This window comes from Ahaetulla prasina, chromosome 6 (genome assembly GCF_028640845.1).
Source record: "Ahaetulla prasina isolate Xishuangbanna chromosome 6, ASM2864084v1, whole genome shotgun sequence".
Lineage (NCBI taxonomy): Eukaryota > Metazoa > Chordata > Lepidosauria > Squamata > Colubridae > Ahaetulla > Ahaetulla prasina.
In genome coordinates, this window is record NC_080544.1 from 24,277,663 (window position 1) to 24,294,732 (window position 17,070).

Sequence of the window (17,070 nt, forward strand, 5' to 3'; positions counted from 1 at the left end):
ACTTTATTCATTAAAAATGAAACTCAGTCAACTGAACATTCAAAAATACATCCAGTCAACGCTATTTGTGATGTATTTTTGAAGGTTCAGTTGACCTGAGTTTCATTTTTAATGAATAAAGTAAATAATAATAAAATAGTAAGTCCAATAAATTCAGTTTATCTGACCCAGGAAGAGCGACTATTTTGCTTTCTATCCCATTTTTTTTTTCCGGGGTGGGGGTAGGGAAAAAAAAAAGAAAACCCCCAGAGATCCGGGACCGATTAAGCGTTCGGTCCCTCTAAACCAGGGGTCTCCAACCATGGCAACTTTAAGCCTGGCGGACTTCAACTCCCAGAATCCCCCAGCCACCAAAGCTGGCTGGGGGAATTCTGGGAGTTGAAGTCCGCCAGGCTTAAAGTTGCCAAGGTTGGAGACCCCTGCTCTAAACCCCCCCACACCGCTAGCCATCCTCGCGTGCCGGATTGCAAGCTCCGCGCAAACCCCACCGCGGTGCAAACAAGGTCCCGCTCCCGCGGCATCGCCGCTCCACCCAACCGGGCTCAAAGCAGTGCAAAGTCGAAATCAAAGTCTTGGGGCTGCTGGAGGAACTCACCATGGCGCCCCAGATCACCCCCGTCCTCCTCCTCCTCCTCCTTCCGTGGCGTAGCCCGAGAGCGGGGTCGGCGGTCGATGGCGGCTCCCGTCCCCAAAGCGTCCGACCCGGGCCTGCCCGATTCTACCTTCCTCGCGGCCGCCCAACGAGAGCGCCTGGGTCTCTGAGACGGCGGAGCTGAGCGGGGCGGTGGGGGGGGGGAATTTGGAATGGAATGAACAGGGGAGGGGGGCGGGGCTGGAAGGGCGAAGGAAAAAAAAGTCTCCCGCGGACGGCTCCGCCCCTCTTCAAATCCTCGCGGGCGATTGGACGGAATAGAGAGAGAGAGAGAGAGAGAGAGAGAGAGAGAGAGAGGGCGGGCCCTGAGGTAAGGGCTCACCTCAGCCGGGCTGAGATTTGACGATTGCAGGGCTCGCAGCCGGCCGGCCCGGGGAAGGAAAAAAAAAAAAGGCGCAGGCGCACTTCCTAAAGTGCGAGTCCTCCTCCTCCTCCTCCTCCCTCCCGCCGCACATCCTTGGGTCGGGAGCGGCAGCGCCCCCTGGCTATACAGCTCGAGAACTGTACCGGTCTGCGTCTATAAGGCTGCTTGGTCGGTCAGCCGTTCGGCGGGAGAAGCGGAGGGTCCGGAAAGACTTGAGGCAAAAGAGAGAAGCCTCCCGGGACTTTCCCCGTTGCAGAGGAGTTAGGCGTCCCGGTGGGTGGTCCTGGCATAGGAGTGTAAAGCGTGGGGTGAAATCACCCCGTGGTTTCCTTTTTTTTTAACCCCACCGGAGGCAATCTAGCCTGGATTTCTATTCATATCAATTTTCTTTTCTTTTTTTAAGATTAATCACCACACACACACTCTTTCCAATGCAGGTAATTCCCGATTTACAACTGTTCACTGAGACTGACCATTCAAAGTTTACAAGGGCACTGGACAAAGGGGCTTATTGACTCTGTCATCTGCATCTCTGTAACTGTCTGGTTTGGTCCTGCAATCCAACAAGACAGACAAAAGTCTTCAGAGGATAATTAGAACTGCAGAAAAAACAATGGCTACCAACCTGCCTTCCATTGAGGACCTGTATACTGAAAGAGTCAAAAAGAGGGCTGTGAAAATATTTACAGACCCCTCACATCCTGGACATCAACTCCTACCCTCAAAACGATGCTATAGAGCACTGCACACAACTAGACACAAGAACAGTTTTTTCCCAACCGCCATCACTCTGCTAAACAAATAATTCCCTCAACACTGTCAAACTATTTACAAGTCTGCAGTACTATTAATCTTCTCATCATTCCCATCACCCATCTCCTTCCACTTATGACTTTATGACTGCAACTTTGTTGCTTGTATCCTTACAATTTATATTGATATTGTTTCCTGATTGCTTATTTGTACCCTATGATTATCATTAAGTATTGTATCATTAAGTGTTAAATTTGTACCCTATGACTATCATTAAGTGTTGTAAGTGTTGTACCTTGATGAAGGTATCTTTTATGTACACTGGGAGCATATGCACCAAGACAACTTCCTTGTGTGTCCAATCCCACTTGGCCAATTAAAAAAAAATCTATTCTATGACTAGTAGAATAGAATAGAATAGAATAGAATAGAATAGAATAGAATAGAATAGAATAGAATAGAATAGAATAGAATAGAATTTTTTATTGGCCAAGTGGGATTGGACACACAAGGAATTTGTCTTGGTGCATGTGCTCTCAGTGTGCATAAAAGAAAAGATATGTTCATCAAGGTACAACATTTACAACAATTGATGGTCAATATATCAATATAAATCATAAGGATTGCCAACAACAAAGTTACAGTCATACAGTCATAAGTGGAAAGAAATTGGTGATGGTAACGATGAGAAGATTAATAGTAGTGCAGATTTAGTAAATAGTTTGACAGTGTTGAGGGAATTATTTGTTTAGCAGAGTGATGGCCTTTGGGAAAAAACTGTTCTTGTGTCTAGTTGTTCTGGTGTGCAGTGCTCTATAGCGTCGTTTTGAGGGTAGGAGTTGAAACAGTTTATGTCCTGGATGTGAGGGATCTGTAAATATTTTCACGGCCCTCTTCTTGATTCGTGCAGTATACAGGTCCTCAATGGAAGGCAGGTTGGTAGCAATTATTTTTTCTGCAGTTCTAATTATCCTCTGAAGTCTGTGTCTTTCTTGTTGGGTTGCAGAACCGAACCAGAAAGTTATAGAGGTGCAAATGACAGACTCAATAATTCCTCTATAGAACTGAATCAGCAGCTCCTTGGGCAGTTTGAGCTTGGCGCAGAAAGAACATTCTGTGGTGGGATTCAAGTAATTTAACAACCGGGTCTCTGCCCTAATGATTTCTTCCAACAACCAAGTTTGCAAAACTGCTCAGAAAGTTAACAACCAGTTCTCCTGAAGTGGTGCGAACTGGCTGAATCCCACCACTGTTTGTGACCCGTTTTTCACACTTGTGATTTTTGCAGCACCCCGATGATTATGTGATCAAATTTCAGATGCTTGGCAATGGACTCATGTTTCTGATTGGTGCTGTATCCCAAGTTTTGCGACCTTCTGATAAGCAAAGTCAATGGGGAAGCCAGATTCACTTAACAACCGGGTTACTAACTGATCAATTGCTGCGATTCACTTAACAATTGTGCAGGAAAGGTTATAAAATTGGCCAAAGTTCACTTAACAAATGTCTCACTTAACAACAGAAATGTTGGGCTCAGTTGCAGTCATAAATTGAGGATTGACTACCTCTAATACCAGGGGCTAAGAAATAAATCAGTGCAATTTCAATGAAGTCTTTAAAACTTTGCATAAAGGTTGGCTAGCCGTGTATCCTGGGATGAAAGACAGGCATTATCCTCCTAGCCGATTTACAAAAGTGCCCCTGGAAGTAGAACTGCCCAGTCCTGTAAACAGAAAGTTGGATTTAGCAAGATCATAATTTCCTCCACCCACTCAGGAGAGCAGGTTTCAGTGGCTGAAGCCACTGTTTCTCTTGGGATGGTCACTTGAATTCCTGGGTTTTGAAATCCCACGCTTCCTGTTTTTACCTGCAGGAGCTTGCTGATTTGCATCATTTTTAAGCTTGACTGCAGCCTACTTAAATGGCAGGTATAATAAGAGATGGGTGGATGGATTACATTGATGGGTGGACTTAAATTTAGGCATTTAAATTTAATAAATAAATAAAATGGATGGATTACAAGCCGTCAAGTCATGGTTGACTCTTGGTAACTGTAGGGATGGATTTCCTCCATGACATCTGTCCTTAATGGTCTTCTGACCATTAACTGAGCCCATCCACCTTGTTGCTGGTCAACCTCTTCTTTTCTTTCTTCTCCAGAGTGCTGGGTCATCATGTAAGCTGTCCAAAGTAGGAAAATTTTGAACCTGGTGATTTGTGCCTTGCTTGAAAACTCTGGGTTGATTTGTTCGATGATCCATTGGTTTGCTTTCTTGGTTGTCCTTCGTTTTCTCAGGAGTCTTCTCCAACACCAGTGTTCAAAAAAGAATCGAGAGTTTTCATATCCTGCTTCTTCCAAGTCCAGTAATAACAGAAGCTAAATGTAAATGCTAAATCCCAGGAGGTAGAAAGATCATCTAATTCCCTTCCCCACCCCATGCGTAAATCTAGTAAGGCACCTTTCAGCACATAAAAATGTCTTTAATAAAAATAGGTGTCTACCAGTGGTGGGTTTAAAAAAATGTTACTACCGTTTCTGTGGGTGTGGCTTGGTGGGCGTGGCATGGCATGGCTTGGTGGGCGTGGCAGGGGAAGGATACTTTAAAATCTCCATTCCCTCCCCACTCCAGTGGAAGGTTACTGCAAAATCCCCATTTCCTCCAATCATCTGGGACTCGGAAGGCAGAGAATAGATGGGGGCGGAGCCAGTCAGAGGTGGTATTTACCGGTTCTCCGAACAACTCAAAATTTCCGCTATCAGTTCGCCAGAACTGGTCAGAACCTGCTGAATACCACCTTTGGTGGCTACTTTAGTAACAGCACGGGTTCTTTGATAGACTGTTTAAGAAGGCCTTAAGATATGAAAAGGTGACAAAAGTCACTGTTATATGTATTCAACAGTCACAAAGTGCACGACATATTAAGACAAAAACAATGTCCATTGGGAACAACTGCATCCATCCAAAAGGTTTATTTATGGAACCTTAGAAAGAGAGGCATTCTAAAATCTCAGGTGTAGGATTGTGACAGGGAATGAAATAGATCACAGGAAGGTTCTTTGTTTCTTTTTTATTATTTTATTCCTATGTATTATTTTATTATCCTTTTTTATTAATGTGAAATTGTATTGTGAGGTGTGCCTCATCATGGCTTTAATATATTCTGAGTGAAATGTGAAATGTTTTAAAGGGCAAATACTTTTATGATAGTAGATTTTAGAAGAAGCTCTATTCTATTCTACCACCTCTTGCAATATTAAGCAACACACAGTATCAACAGCAGAAACCTTCAGGTTTCTAGGTTCCATTATCTCCAAGATCTTGAAATGGACACCTAACATTAGAACCGTCTTTAAAAAGGTACAACAAAGAATGTTCTTCCTGCGTCAACTCAGAAAGCTCAGATTGCCCAACGGATCTGCTGATGCAGTTCTACAGAGGAATTATTGAGTCTGTCATTTGTACCTCAGTAACTGTCAGGTTTGGGACAGCGTCCAAACAGGACAGGTACAGACTTCAGTGGCTAGTTAGGACTGGGGGGGAAAAAACAACAGCTGTCTTCCATTGAAGATCTGTATACTAAACGAACCAGAAAGAGGGCTGAGTATATATCTACAGACCAGGGGTAAAATGCTGGTTCGGACCGGATCACCTGATCCGGTAGTGATGGCGGCGGGTGGTTCGGAGAACTGGTAGCAAAAATCCCTGCCCCCCCCCATGCCGAGCTGAGCCGTGTGATCATCAGAGGTTGTTGTTTTTACTTTTAAAAGCATTTTTTCTTCGGTGGAAAAAAGCCTCTGATGATGGTGTGAGTCAGCTGGGATCATCAGAGCCTTTTTAAAGCATTTTTTCTGCAACCTCTTCTGCCAAAGAGGTTGTAAAAAAATGCGTTTAAAAGGGTCTGGCGATCCCAGCTGAGTTGCCTGATCGTCACAGCCTTTTAAAAGCATTTTTTTACAACCTCTTCGACCAAAGAGGTTGTAGAAAAAAATGCTCTTAAAAGTAAAAAAAAAAAAGTTGGCCATACCCACCCAGTTACATTACACCCCCCCACCAAGCCACACCCACAGAACCAGTAGTAACAAATTTTACATTTCACCACTGCTACAGACCCTTCACATCCCAGACATAATCTATTTCAACTCTTCCCCTCAGGATGCTGTTCTAGAGCATTGCATACCAAAACAACCAGACATATAGTTTTTTCTCCCATGCCATCACTCTGCTGAATATTTAATTCCTACATTCCTCTCATTTCTCATCATCTTTTCTACTATCTTCTCCTGTTGGTTTCTTACAATTTATCAATTGTTGTTTATGATTAATTATTGTAACCAGTGGTGGCATTCAGACGGTTCTATTCGGCTCGGGCGAACTGGTAGTGGCTGCTGCAGGAGTCTCCGCCCACCTGCCCAGACATTATCACATCCCGTTTTTGATGATCTGCGCATGTGCAGAAGTCCCTATGCATGCGTGGAGGTGCGCGTGCTCTCACATTTGCGAACCGGTAGCGAAGCTAAGTGAATAAGCCCCTGATTGTAACTATGATTTATGACCGTTGAACCTCTTACTTGCTGTTTATATGTACATTTGTGCACTGGAGACAAATTCCTTGTGTGTGCAATCACACTTGGCCAATAAAGGATTTGGTTCGGTTCTATTCTATTCTAAAAAAAATAAATGTAGCATGTGAAAACAAAGCCGGAATTTCAACCCTTTGTGGGCAGAAGACACCAATTTTGCTGAGTGTGTTATGAGATAATTGCATTGAATGAAGGATGTTGTTTTTGATTTTAATGGAAGAAGTCAGGATATGTGTGAGAGAAGGATTATAATTGTATTAGATTTTAAAAATTTAATGTATGATTGTTTAATGAACTATACCTTGTGTTTGCTCCGGGAAGTCGGGGAGGGAGTTGAGTTTTGGAGGGGAGGGGGAAGGAGGGGAGGGGAGGGGAAAAAATTTAATTGTTGTTGTAAAACTCTTTCAATTAAAAAAAAAGAGATAATTGCATTATTTTAATAAGGGAAATGCTGGACTTTCCTTGTTCTTACATAATACAGCAAAATCCACTTATGCAAAGCTGATGTGTACAAGTAAGCAACCTCCATCGTGACATGCATTTTTGTGGTTAATGATTACGGCATTAAAATCTTCCCGTTTATTCATTTAGATTATAATTTAATTACTAGATTTTTATCCCACCCTTAATTATTTTACAAATAACTCAAGGCAGCAAACATGCCTAACATTCTTTACTCCTATTTTCCCCATAACAACAACTTTGGGAGATGGATAAGGCTGAGACAGAGTGACTGGCCCAAAATCACCAGGCCGGCTTTTGTGCCTAAGGCAGGATTAGAACTCATGTCCCCTGGTTTAAACATTTTCTAAAACTACAGGTGAAAAACGTTTGATTATAAAGCAGCATCAGGAAAAGCACTTTTTGAACTTGTTAAAACACACAAAAGTTATTAAACCACCGTAAGCCTCTCCCTTCTATCTATTCAGCAGTTTATTTGAGTCTTATGTTTAATAGGTAGGTTGGGTGTGGGTGTATGTGTACGTATATATGCAATATATATGTATATGTGCATGTGTATATATTTATGTTGATGAATGAATGATCTCTCTCTCTCTCTCTCTCTCTCTCTCTCACACACACACACACACACACACACACATATATGTTTTCTGAGGTTTTCGCGGGTGTTTGTATGTAGGTCTTTGGTTATTCGGGTTTTCTCCCGCGTAAAATTGTAATTTTACACGGGAGAAAACAATTTTACGCGGGAGAAAACCCGAATAACCAAAGACCTACATACATACATACATACATACATACATACATACATACATATATATTCGTAGGTTTTCACGGGTATAGGTATGTAGGTCTTGGCATATTCAGGTCTTTTCCCGTGTAAGGTTGAGAGTATCTTGGCAACGTTTCGATGAAGTCTCACTCATCATCTTCAGGCTGGTGCTTTCAGCTTCGTGCTTGTGCGAGCAAAGCGTGGTCGGAACTGCCGTCTCTCTATAAATATTGGTGGGGAGGTGGGGAGTGTTGCTGTCAGCGGGTTGGTTGGCTGTGTGGTTGCATCTTGATTGGTAGATGGAGTGGGTGTTTGCAGATTGGTCAGCTGTTTCGTAGCATCCTGTGTGGGTGTGGTCCAAGTCTTTTGTGTTATAACGACCTAGTTAATGGGCTGTGTGGAAACATCCTGAATTCTGGGAATGTGACCTCCTGTAGTGGTAATGGGCTTCCTGGAAATGTCCTGAGTTCTGGGATCCTTGCTGCTGTTATTACATATATAATCAAGTAAATATTTTCTTTACTAATTTTCTCTTGGAGAATACCCAATAGAAACAGCTCCGTTTTTAAATCAATATGTTGTTGTGTCATTTCTTCTAACCATGTCTTAATTTTATTCCAATAGTTTTTAGCTTCTGGGCATGTCCACCACATATGATAATAAGATCCTGGGAACTGGTGACATTTCCAACATTTAGCTGATTTATCTTTAAACATTTTTGCCAGTTTCTCAGGGGCCATTATAGTGATTTTCCTGGTGGGGCAATTTTGAGTGTTGAAGTCCACACATCTTAAAGTTGCCAGTTTTGAAAAAGGTTTAGATAACAGTAAAGAAGTTCTGTCAGAATAATTAAAGAAAAATAAGTGGCAACTTATTTGTCCTGGGACAAATATTGCTAGTTAGTCCTAAGAAAGGATAAGGCATGAAAAAGAAACTCAAAATAATCTGATCTTGAGTTTGTTTGGTGCAAAAGAGGGCAGAAGAAAATTTGGTAGGTTTTCAAGATTTTATTATTATACACAAGAACAATAAAATAGCATTCCTTGTGTTGTCTATTCGTTGGCTTTCCTGAAAAGGTCGGCATTATAAAGAAAACGAGACATACACACAGCACCTTTGAATACTTCTTACTTCAAGAGTCAGACATTTCTGCTTAAATAAAATTGTCTGGCATTTTGGAGATTCTATATCCTGTATGTTTCTTAGAATTTAGCATAATCTGCAAACTCAAGTCAATTGTAGCTCATTCATGATCAAATAAAGTTTTTTATGGTGGGTGGAACTTGTTAACCATGAAATACCAGCTTCTGTTCAGAAAGTTATTATTGAACTAGTTGCATAAGAAGTCAGTGGGGAAATAGCAGTGTATCTGCATTCCTCCTTTTTATCGTGCCAACATGTTGAATTAAATGCTTTTTCTTACAGAGACATATAGAGAGGTTAAAATGTGTTTCCAAATACCATTCTAGAAAGTTAGCACTCACCCCACTCCTAGAAGAATGAAATATTTTGGATTGTGTTTCCCTGGATGAAAAATGGAGAAACCTGTTTTAAAGACAAAGCAGCTTCCTGCCTCCTCACACCTTTGTCAATGGGCCATTAAGGCCTCAGCCAAGCTCACTCATTCCCCCCCCCCGCCTTTGTCAATGGACCATCATCTGCAACACAATAGGACCCATCTAGCAACAGAAACTCACCACATGGCAAGGCTCAAGCAAGCTTGAGAGACAACCTACAGGGTTAGCCAAGACCCCTAGACCACCTGGAAGTTTGACAACCAATCAGGGTACATTTCTTATACAGGAACAGGAAACACTAAGGTGGGGCCCCACAGAGAATATAAACTCGGGCACTCAGCATCTTGTCTTTCTCTTTTGCCATTCTTCTTCTCTTCTCCTTTCCTCTCTGGTTCTTCACCCAACACCTTGAAACATGTTATCACCTTTTCTACTCAGGAACGCAAGCCATGTGCTCCTGTTCAGGAACTCAAGCTATGTAATTCCTGCCCACCATTAAATCATCTTTCCAAGCAGTCTCCATGTTTCCAGTGTCTTTTTCCCCACTTGGAACTGAACCCAGATGGACATTTCTTCCAACACCATCAAACGGCATCATACCATTATTCTAATTTTAAAAGGTAGACATTGCCATCAGAGAACCAAGCAGGATGGGAGACAGGATCACTATAGAAAAATTACCCTATTCCACTGCTCTAATTTTAATCAGGTTTTATCCTTCCATCTCAAGGTGAGTACAGGAGAAAAGTCAAAAAGGATTGCCACCCAGTAATTGAAACTCCACAGCTGCTTTCTATGTGATAGACAGATTAAAAAGGGGCAGGCCTTCAAGTGAATTACCACCATCTTCACTTCTTTGCAAAAGAACCTCTGTGCATCACTGTACTCAGTCCCTGTACGCTGACACCACTGTAGATACCTCTGAAATCCTACGAATCAAATTTGCAGGAAAAGAGTCCCAAAATGTCCTCTAGAGCAGGGGTCTCCAACCTTGGTCCCTTTAAGACTTGTGGACTTCAACTCCCAGAGTTCCTCAGCCAGCTTTGCTGGCTGAGGGACTCTGGGAGTTGAAGTCCACAAGTCTTAAAGGGACCAAGGTTGGAGACCCCTGCTATAGAACAGGCTTCCAAGAAATAGAAGACAAGATTGATTAGAAAGAAAAAACCCTGAATTAGAAAAGGAAAAAAAACAACAGATGAAGAGTGGAAAGGGGATAAAAGAAATGTGCTTGGCTTTTGTCAAGCCAATGTCAACAAACATTACCTAGCAACTTTAACACAAAACAGAACAAAACAGACAGATTAGAAGGTATTTTGCCATTAGTCAAACAAAAGGACATAAAATTGACTCAAGTCCTTATAACTGTAGCAGCAATGTAAATGGCAATTAGCTTCTTAAATTTTGACTAAGAAACATCTAATAGTTTTTGTCCAAATGCTATTGCTGCAGGCTACACGACCTTTAAAAATAACATTTCTTAGAAAATCAGGAGCAGTCTCCTAGGATCTTCTGAAATAGACCAGTGTTATTAAAATTCAAAAAGTTTTCACAAGTTGTTTCTAGATCAATGGTGAAATCCAAATTTTTTTAATACCGGTTCTGTGGGCGTGGCGGTGGGTGTGGTGTGGCTTTGTGGGCATGGATTTGCGGGCGTGGCAGGGAAAGGATTCTGCATTCCCCATTCCCTCCATTCTCACCCCACTCCAGGGGAAGGATATTGCAAAATCTCCATTCCCACCCCACTCTGGGGCCAGCCAGAGGTGGTATTTGCCGGTTCTCCAAACTACTCAAAATTTCCACTACCGGTTCTTCAAACTGCTGAAATTTTCCGCTACCGGTTCTCCAGAACCTGTCAGAACCCGATGGATTTCACCCCTGTTCTGGACCCTTCAGGTATTATAGAGTGACTGGACCAATGTAGGGTTTACAATGGATGAGATGTGTGAAAAGAAAAAAAAAGAAAGACTGGTTGGTTGTACAGATGCAGAAATTACAGAAACTGGCAAGCAGAAACGCTTTTACACATTTCAGTGTAAATTGCAATTTTATGCAAAGGTTTTTATACTGACTCACTGACACACACTTTGCAAACTTATTGTCAGGCTGCCTCTGATTATATTGTAGGAATTTAGCACCCACCCCCCTCCTAGAAGAATGAAATATTTTAGAAAATATTTAAAAGGCAGAATATATTTCCCTGAATGAGAAATGAAGAAACATGTTTTAAAGTCAAAGCAACTTCCTGCCACCCCCCACCTTTGTCAATGGGCCATTAAAAGCCTCAGCTAAGCTCACTCATTCTCCCCACCTTTGTCAATGGGCAATTAAGGCTTCAGCCAAGCTCACTCAATCCCCCCCACCTTTGTCAATGACCATCTTTTGCAACACAATAGAACAGAAACTCACCACATGGCAAGGCTCAGGCAAGCTTGAGAGACAACCTACAAGGCTAGCTAAGACCCCCACCCCCTGGGAGTCTGACAGCCAATCAGGATACTCTTCCTGTGCCCCAGAAAGTTCAAAGCTCAGAAAAAGCATAAAACCAGGGAGCACACAGGATCTCACCCCTTTTCTGTTCAGGAACTCAAGCCATGTGATCCTGACCACCATTAAACCATCTTTCCAAGCAGCCTCCATGTTTCCAGTGTCTTTGTCCCCACTTGGAACTGAACCCAGATGGATATTTCTTCCAACAATATTTAGGAAAGAATACACCTTGACTTCATTTGCAAATAAAGCAAAGTACTTTTACTAAATACATCCGGACTGCAGCAGTATAAAGTTGGATCTGAGACAAATATGGCTAACATTCCATATCCCCCCATTAGTCCCTCCTCTCCTCAGGAGGTCAGGCTGGTCTGGTCCAATGCCAGCTCCTTCTAGGCCCCCGTGATAATCTTCTTCCGCCGGTCTCTAGCTGTTAATCATCTCAGGAATGCAGTCTCTGTTGAAAAGCCTCTAACATTCTTGCTGATTTCAACCGTTAATCCCCCTCCCTTTCTGTTATGTCAGCCGACACTCTTAAAGGGCCCTCTTCCCTTACCCTGAATAGGACAGTAATACATCTTACATCCTTAAACTATTTTACATTACACAAAGAACCCATTACATTCTAACTACTGAATATAAATTGTACAAAAATACCCAGATTGTTGGGGAGGCAATAAGTTGACTTTGTATATAAATATACAAAATAGGATGAGACTATTGCCTTACACAATGTAAGCCGCCCTGAGTCTTCGGAGAAGGGCGGGATATAAATGTAAAAAGAAATAAAAATGTGAGGATTGGAGTGGAGGCTGACACTTATCAACAAATTATTTTGCACAATAAATATGGCCAGTGACTGGGGATCACTTTTCTTCCCAAATGCTGATGTGCGTTTTGTCACTCTTTCTAAAACAGAATAGAATAGATTTTTTTTATTAGCCAAGTGTAATTGGAAACACAAGGAATTTGTTTTGGTGCATATACTCTCAGTGTACATAAAAGAAAAGATACCTTCATCAAGCATCATAAGGCACAAGGCTTAATGATAGTTATAGGGTACAAATAAGCAATCAGGAAACAATATTAATATAAACTGTAAGGATACAAGCAACAAAGTTACAGTCATACAGTCATAAATGGAAGGATTTGGGTGATGGGAACTATGAGAAGATTAATAGTAGTGCAGATTCAGTAAATAGTTTGACAGTGTTGATGGAATTATTTGTTTAGCAGAGTGATGGCGTTCGGGAAGAAACTGTTCTTGTGTCTAGTTGTTCTGATGTGCAGTGCTCTATAACATCGTTTTGAGGGTCGGAGTTGAAACAGTTTATGTCCAGGATGTGAGGGGTCTGTAAATATTTTCACAGCCCTCTTTTTGACTCGTGCAGTATACAGGTCCTCAATGGAAGGCAGGTTGGTAATAATAGTTTTTTCTGCTGTTCTAATAATCCTCTGAAGTCTGTCTTGTTGGGTTGCAGAACCAAACCATTGTATAACATTTCGGAAAGGTCCTGTTCAATGTTAGCCGCTATTCAGCTTTATAAAATCAGATCAGCTCTTCAACTACTGTAGGATTGAGATGACCAGTTCAGATCCTTGGTGATATCTTCTATGAATGTGTTTGAAGAGGTATTGATTTTATTCAAAATGTTTTTTTACTCTGCCAAAAAGCTTTCAAGAGCATCATGCAAGGATTATAACTGGACATGCAATCTAAAAAAATATGATGAATTAAGGAAAAATAAATAGAAACATGAGTGTCCATGGGGAAGTGGGATAACCAAGATGGTCACAAATATGCAATCAAAGGCCCACTCTTTTTTTTTAATCTACCGCACAACGTACCTGAAAAGTAGGCAAGACTTTGATCTCATTATTGTGGCTGCCATCTTGCCTTTTGGACTACCACTTCCCAGAAACTCCTAAAGGTGCTTTTTCTTTTAATAACCATTCGGATAGCCAGGAGAAAGAGGCCAGATAGCCTGATGGACTGCTGTTTAATGACAGATGAAAAAGGAACCAAAAGTAGTTTGCTCACCAGCAGCTTTTATTTTTTTCCTCATCTTCTGTGATTTCATAGGCATACAAATATGGTAAGCCTTTGAAGAAAATTACCCCTCTCCTAGAGGAATGAAATGTTCTAGGAAATATTAAAAAGGCGTAATATTATATTTCCCTGGATGAGAAAAGGAGAAACATGGTTTTTAAAGGCAAAGCAGCTGCTTGCCCCCAGCAGATATTTGATGCACATTAAGACTGGGCCATCCAATCTACAAGACAAAAAAACTCGGCTCCAGGGTGATAGGATTTAGACAGACCCTCCAGGACATAATAGGATTATCTGTCAGCAGAGCTCACCACATGGCACAATTAAGCCCCTACATTACATCACCCAGCAAGGTTCCACCAAACTTGATTCAAACAAACATGACTCCACATGGGAGTCTGACTGCAACCAATAGGATACATGCCTTCGCCACAGGAACAGGAAGCTCAGGTTCAAAGCCAATGAGAGGGTATATATACATATGCATATGCATATATATATACATTTACATATACATTTACATATAAATACATACATATACATACATATATACATATGTAGGTCTTTGGTTATTTGGATTTTCTCCCGCGTAAAACTGGAAGTGTCTTGGCAACATTTCGACAAAGTCTCATTCGTCATCTTCAGGCTTCAGCTTCGTGCTTCTGGGAGCAATGTGTGATTGCAGCTGTTTCTTCCTTTTTAACTGCTATTGGGGGTTTGAACTGATTGGGTGGGAGCTTGGCTGTGCTCTGATTGGATGGGGGTTTTTTTGTGCTCTGATTGGCTGGGGGTGTGTCCTGTTTGGGTGGGGGCTTGGTTGTGCTCAGATTAGTCTGAGTTGCAGGGGGATTTGAGCTGGTGAGCTGCATTGCTGTTGTTTGGCTTTGTGGTCGTGGTCGTGCTACATCTTCATAGTGGGTGTCAGTCTGCTGCATGTATGGATTGGAGGGGTTTGAAATGGCTAATGTTGCAGCTGCGGTCTGGCTTCTGGTCCTTGGTCATGCTTCATGATCAGTGTGGGTTTGGGTCTGCTTTCTGGGTGGATGTGTGGTGGTGACATCCTGTGTGGACCTCGTGAGTGTGGGTCTGGTGTCATTCCTCGTGTTAGGGAGTCGTTTGTCAATAAGGGCGGGTTTCCAAATGGCTGGTAGGTGGGAGGTATCCCACCCAATCAGTTCAAACCCCCACTAGCAGTTAAAAAGGAAGAAACAGCTGCAATCACACATTGCTCAAAGAAGCACGAAGCTGAAGCCTGAAGATGACGAATGAGACTTCGTCAAAACGTCGCCAAGACACTTCCAATTTTACGTGGGAGAAAACCCGAATAACCAAAGACCTACATACAAACACCTGCGAAAACCTCAGAAAACATATATACATATGCATATACATAGCCATATACATATATACATATACATATACATATACATATACATATACATATACATATACATATACATATACATATACATATACATATACATATATTTAGAGCTTCGTGCTTCTAGGAGAAAATAAAAAATTTTCTCCTAGAAGCATGAAGTTGTAAACACCTAGCCTGAAGATGACGAATGGGATTTCGCCGAAACGTTGCCAAGACACTTCTAATTTTACGCGGGAGAAAACCCAAATAACCAAAGACCTACATACAAACACCCGCAAAAACCTCAGAATATATATTCTGAGGTTTTCACGGGTGTTTGTATATAGGTCTTTGGTTGTTCGGGTTTTCTCCCGTGTAAAATTGGAAGTGTCTTGGCGACGTTTCGACGAAGTCTCATTCGTCATCTTCAGGCTTCAGCTTCGTGCTTCTGGGAGCAATGTGTGATCGCAGCTGTTTCTTCCTTTTAACTGCTAGTGGGGATTTGAACTGATTGGGTGGGAGCTTGGCTGTGCTCTGATTGGATGGGGGGGGGTTTGTGCTCTGATTGGCTGGGGGTGTGTCCTGTGTTGGTGGGGGCTTGTTTGTGCTCAGTTTAGTCTGTGTTGCAGGGGGATTTGAGCTGGTGAGCTGCATAGCTGTTGTTTGGCTTTGTGGTCGTGCTACATCTTCATAGTGGGTGTCAGTCTGCTGCATGTATGGATTGGAGGGGTTTGAAATGGCTAATGTTGCAGCTGCGGTCTGGCTTCTGGTCCTTGGTCGTGCTTCATGATCAGTGTGGGTTTGGGTCTGCTTTCTGGGTGGATGTGCAGTGGTGACATCCTGTGTGGACCTCGTGAGTGTGGGTCTGGTGTCATTCCTCGTGTTAGGGACTCGTTTGTCAATAAGAGCGGGTTTCCAAATGGCTGGTAGGCGGGAGGTGTCATCTCGTTTGTTCATGCTGTGTGGGCGTTTTTCTATCTCAATGGCTTCTCTGATTATTCTGTTGTTAAAGTGTTCAGTTTTGGCGATAGTTCTGGTCTTTTTAAAGTCAATATCGTGTCCTGTGACTTTAAAGTGTTGGACCAGGGAAGAAGTTGGTTCCTCTTTTTTGAATGAGTTCTTGTGTTCTTCAATGCGTGCACTTATTCTTCTGTTGGTTTGTCCAATGTATGTGGTGGGGCAGGCGGTGCATGGGATTTCATATACTCCTTGATTTTCTAACTCAATTTTGTCTTTGGGGTTTCTTAGGATGGTGGATATTTTTCTGTTTGTGCAGAATGCTGTCTTGATGTTGTGTTTGTGGAGGATCTTGCTGATTCTGTCTGTGGTGCCTTTTATATATGGGAGGAGGGCTGTGCCGTTTTCTTGTTCTCTGTCTTGGATTTTAGTGGGGGGTTCTTTTGGATTAGCTTGGTAATCTTATTTGTTTGGAATCCATTGGATGTTAGTACGTTAGTGAGAGTGTCTAGTTCGGGTTTTAGGTGTTGTTCATCAGCTAAGCATTTTGTTCTGGAGATGAGTGTCTTGGCTACGGAGTTGATCTGTGCTGGGTGGTGGTGTGAGAGTGCGTGCAGATAGCGGTGTGTGTGTGTTTTCTTCTGGTAGATGGTGTGTCCTAGGAGCCATTGGGTTTCTGTAGACTAAGACATCCAGGAAGGAAGTTGGTTATTAACTTCTGTTTCCATGGTGAACTGTATTTTGGGGTGTAGGCTATTCAGGTGTGTGAGGAAGTTGTCAAGTTTTTCTTTCCGTGTGGCCAGATTATGAAGGTGTCGTCTACATATCTGAGCCAGAGTTTGGGTTGTGATCAGATTTTCTAGAGCTTGGGTTTCAAAGTGTTCCATGTAGAGATTGGCAATGACAGGTGAGAGGGGTGATCCCATGGGTGCTCCTTCTACTTGTTTGTATTTTTGTCCATTATAGATGAAGTATGTGTTGGATAGGCAGTGGTTGGTCAGATCTAGGATGTGCTTGGGGGGGTTATATTTGTTTTGGATAGCTGTCAAGGCTTCTTTGATTGGCACTTGGGTGAAGAGGGATATGACATCAAAGCTCACGAGTAGGTCGC

General features: G+C 42.2%; 1 protein-coding gene across 1 annotated transcript in view; it reads right to left on the reverse strand.

The window, feature by feature from the left end:
- The window catches only part of SGPL1 (sphingosine-1-phosphate lyase 1), a 63,430-nt gene extending 62,644 nt beyond the window's left edge, over nucleotides 1-786 (reverse strand). Inside the window, exon 1 of the mRNA XM_058187915.1 lies at nucleotides 596-786. Coding sequence (XP_058043898.1) covers nucleotides 596-598 — 3 coding nt within the window. The 5' untranslated portion in view covers nucleotides 599-786. The remainder of the gene's footprint in view (nucleotides 1-595) is intronic.
- Nucleotides 787-17,070: the final 16,284 nt, after the last annotated feature.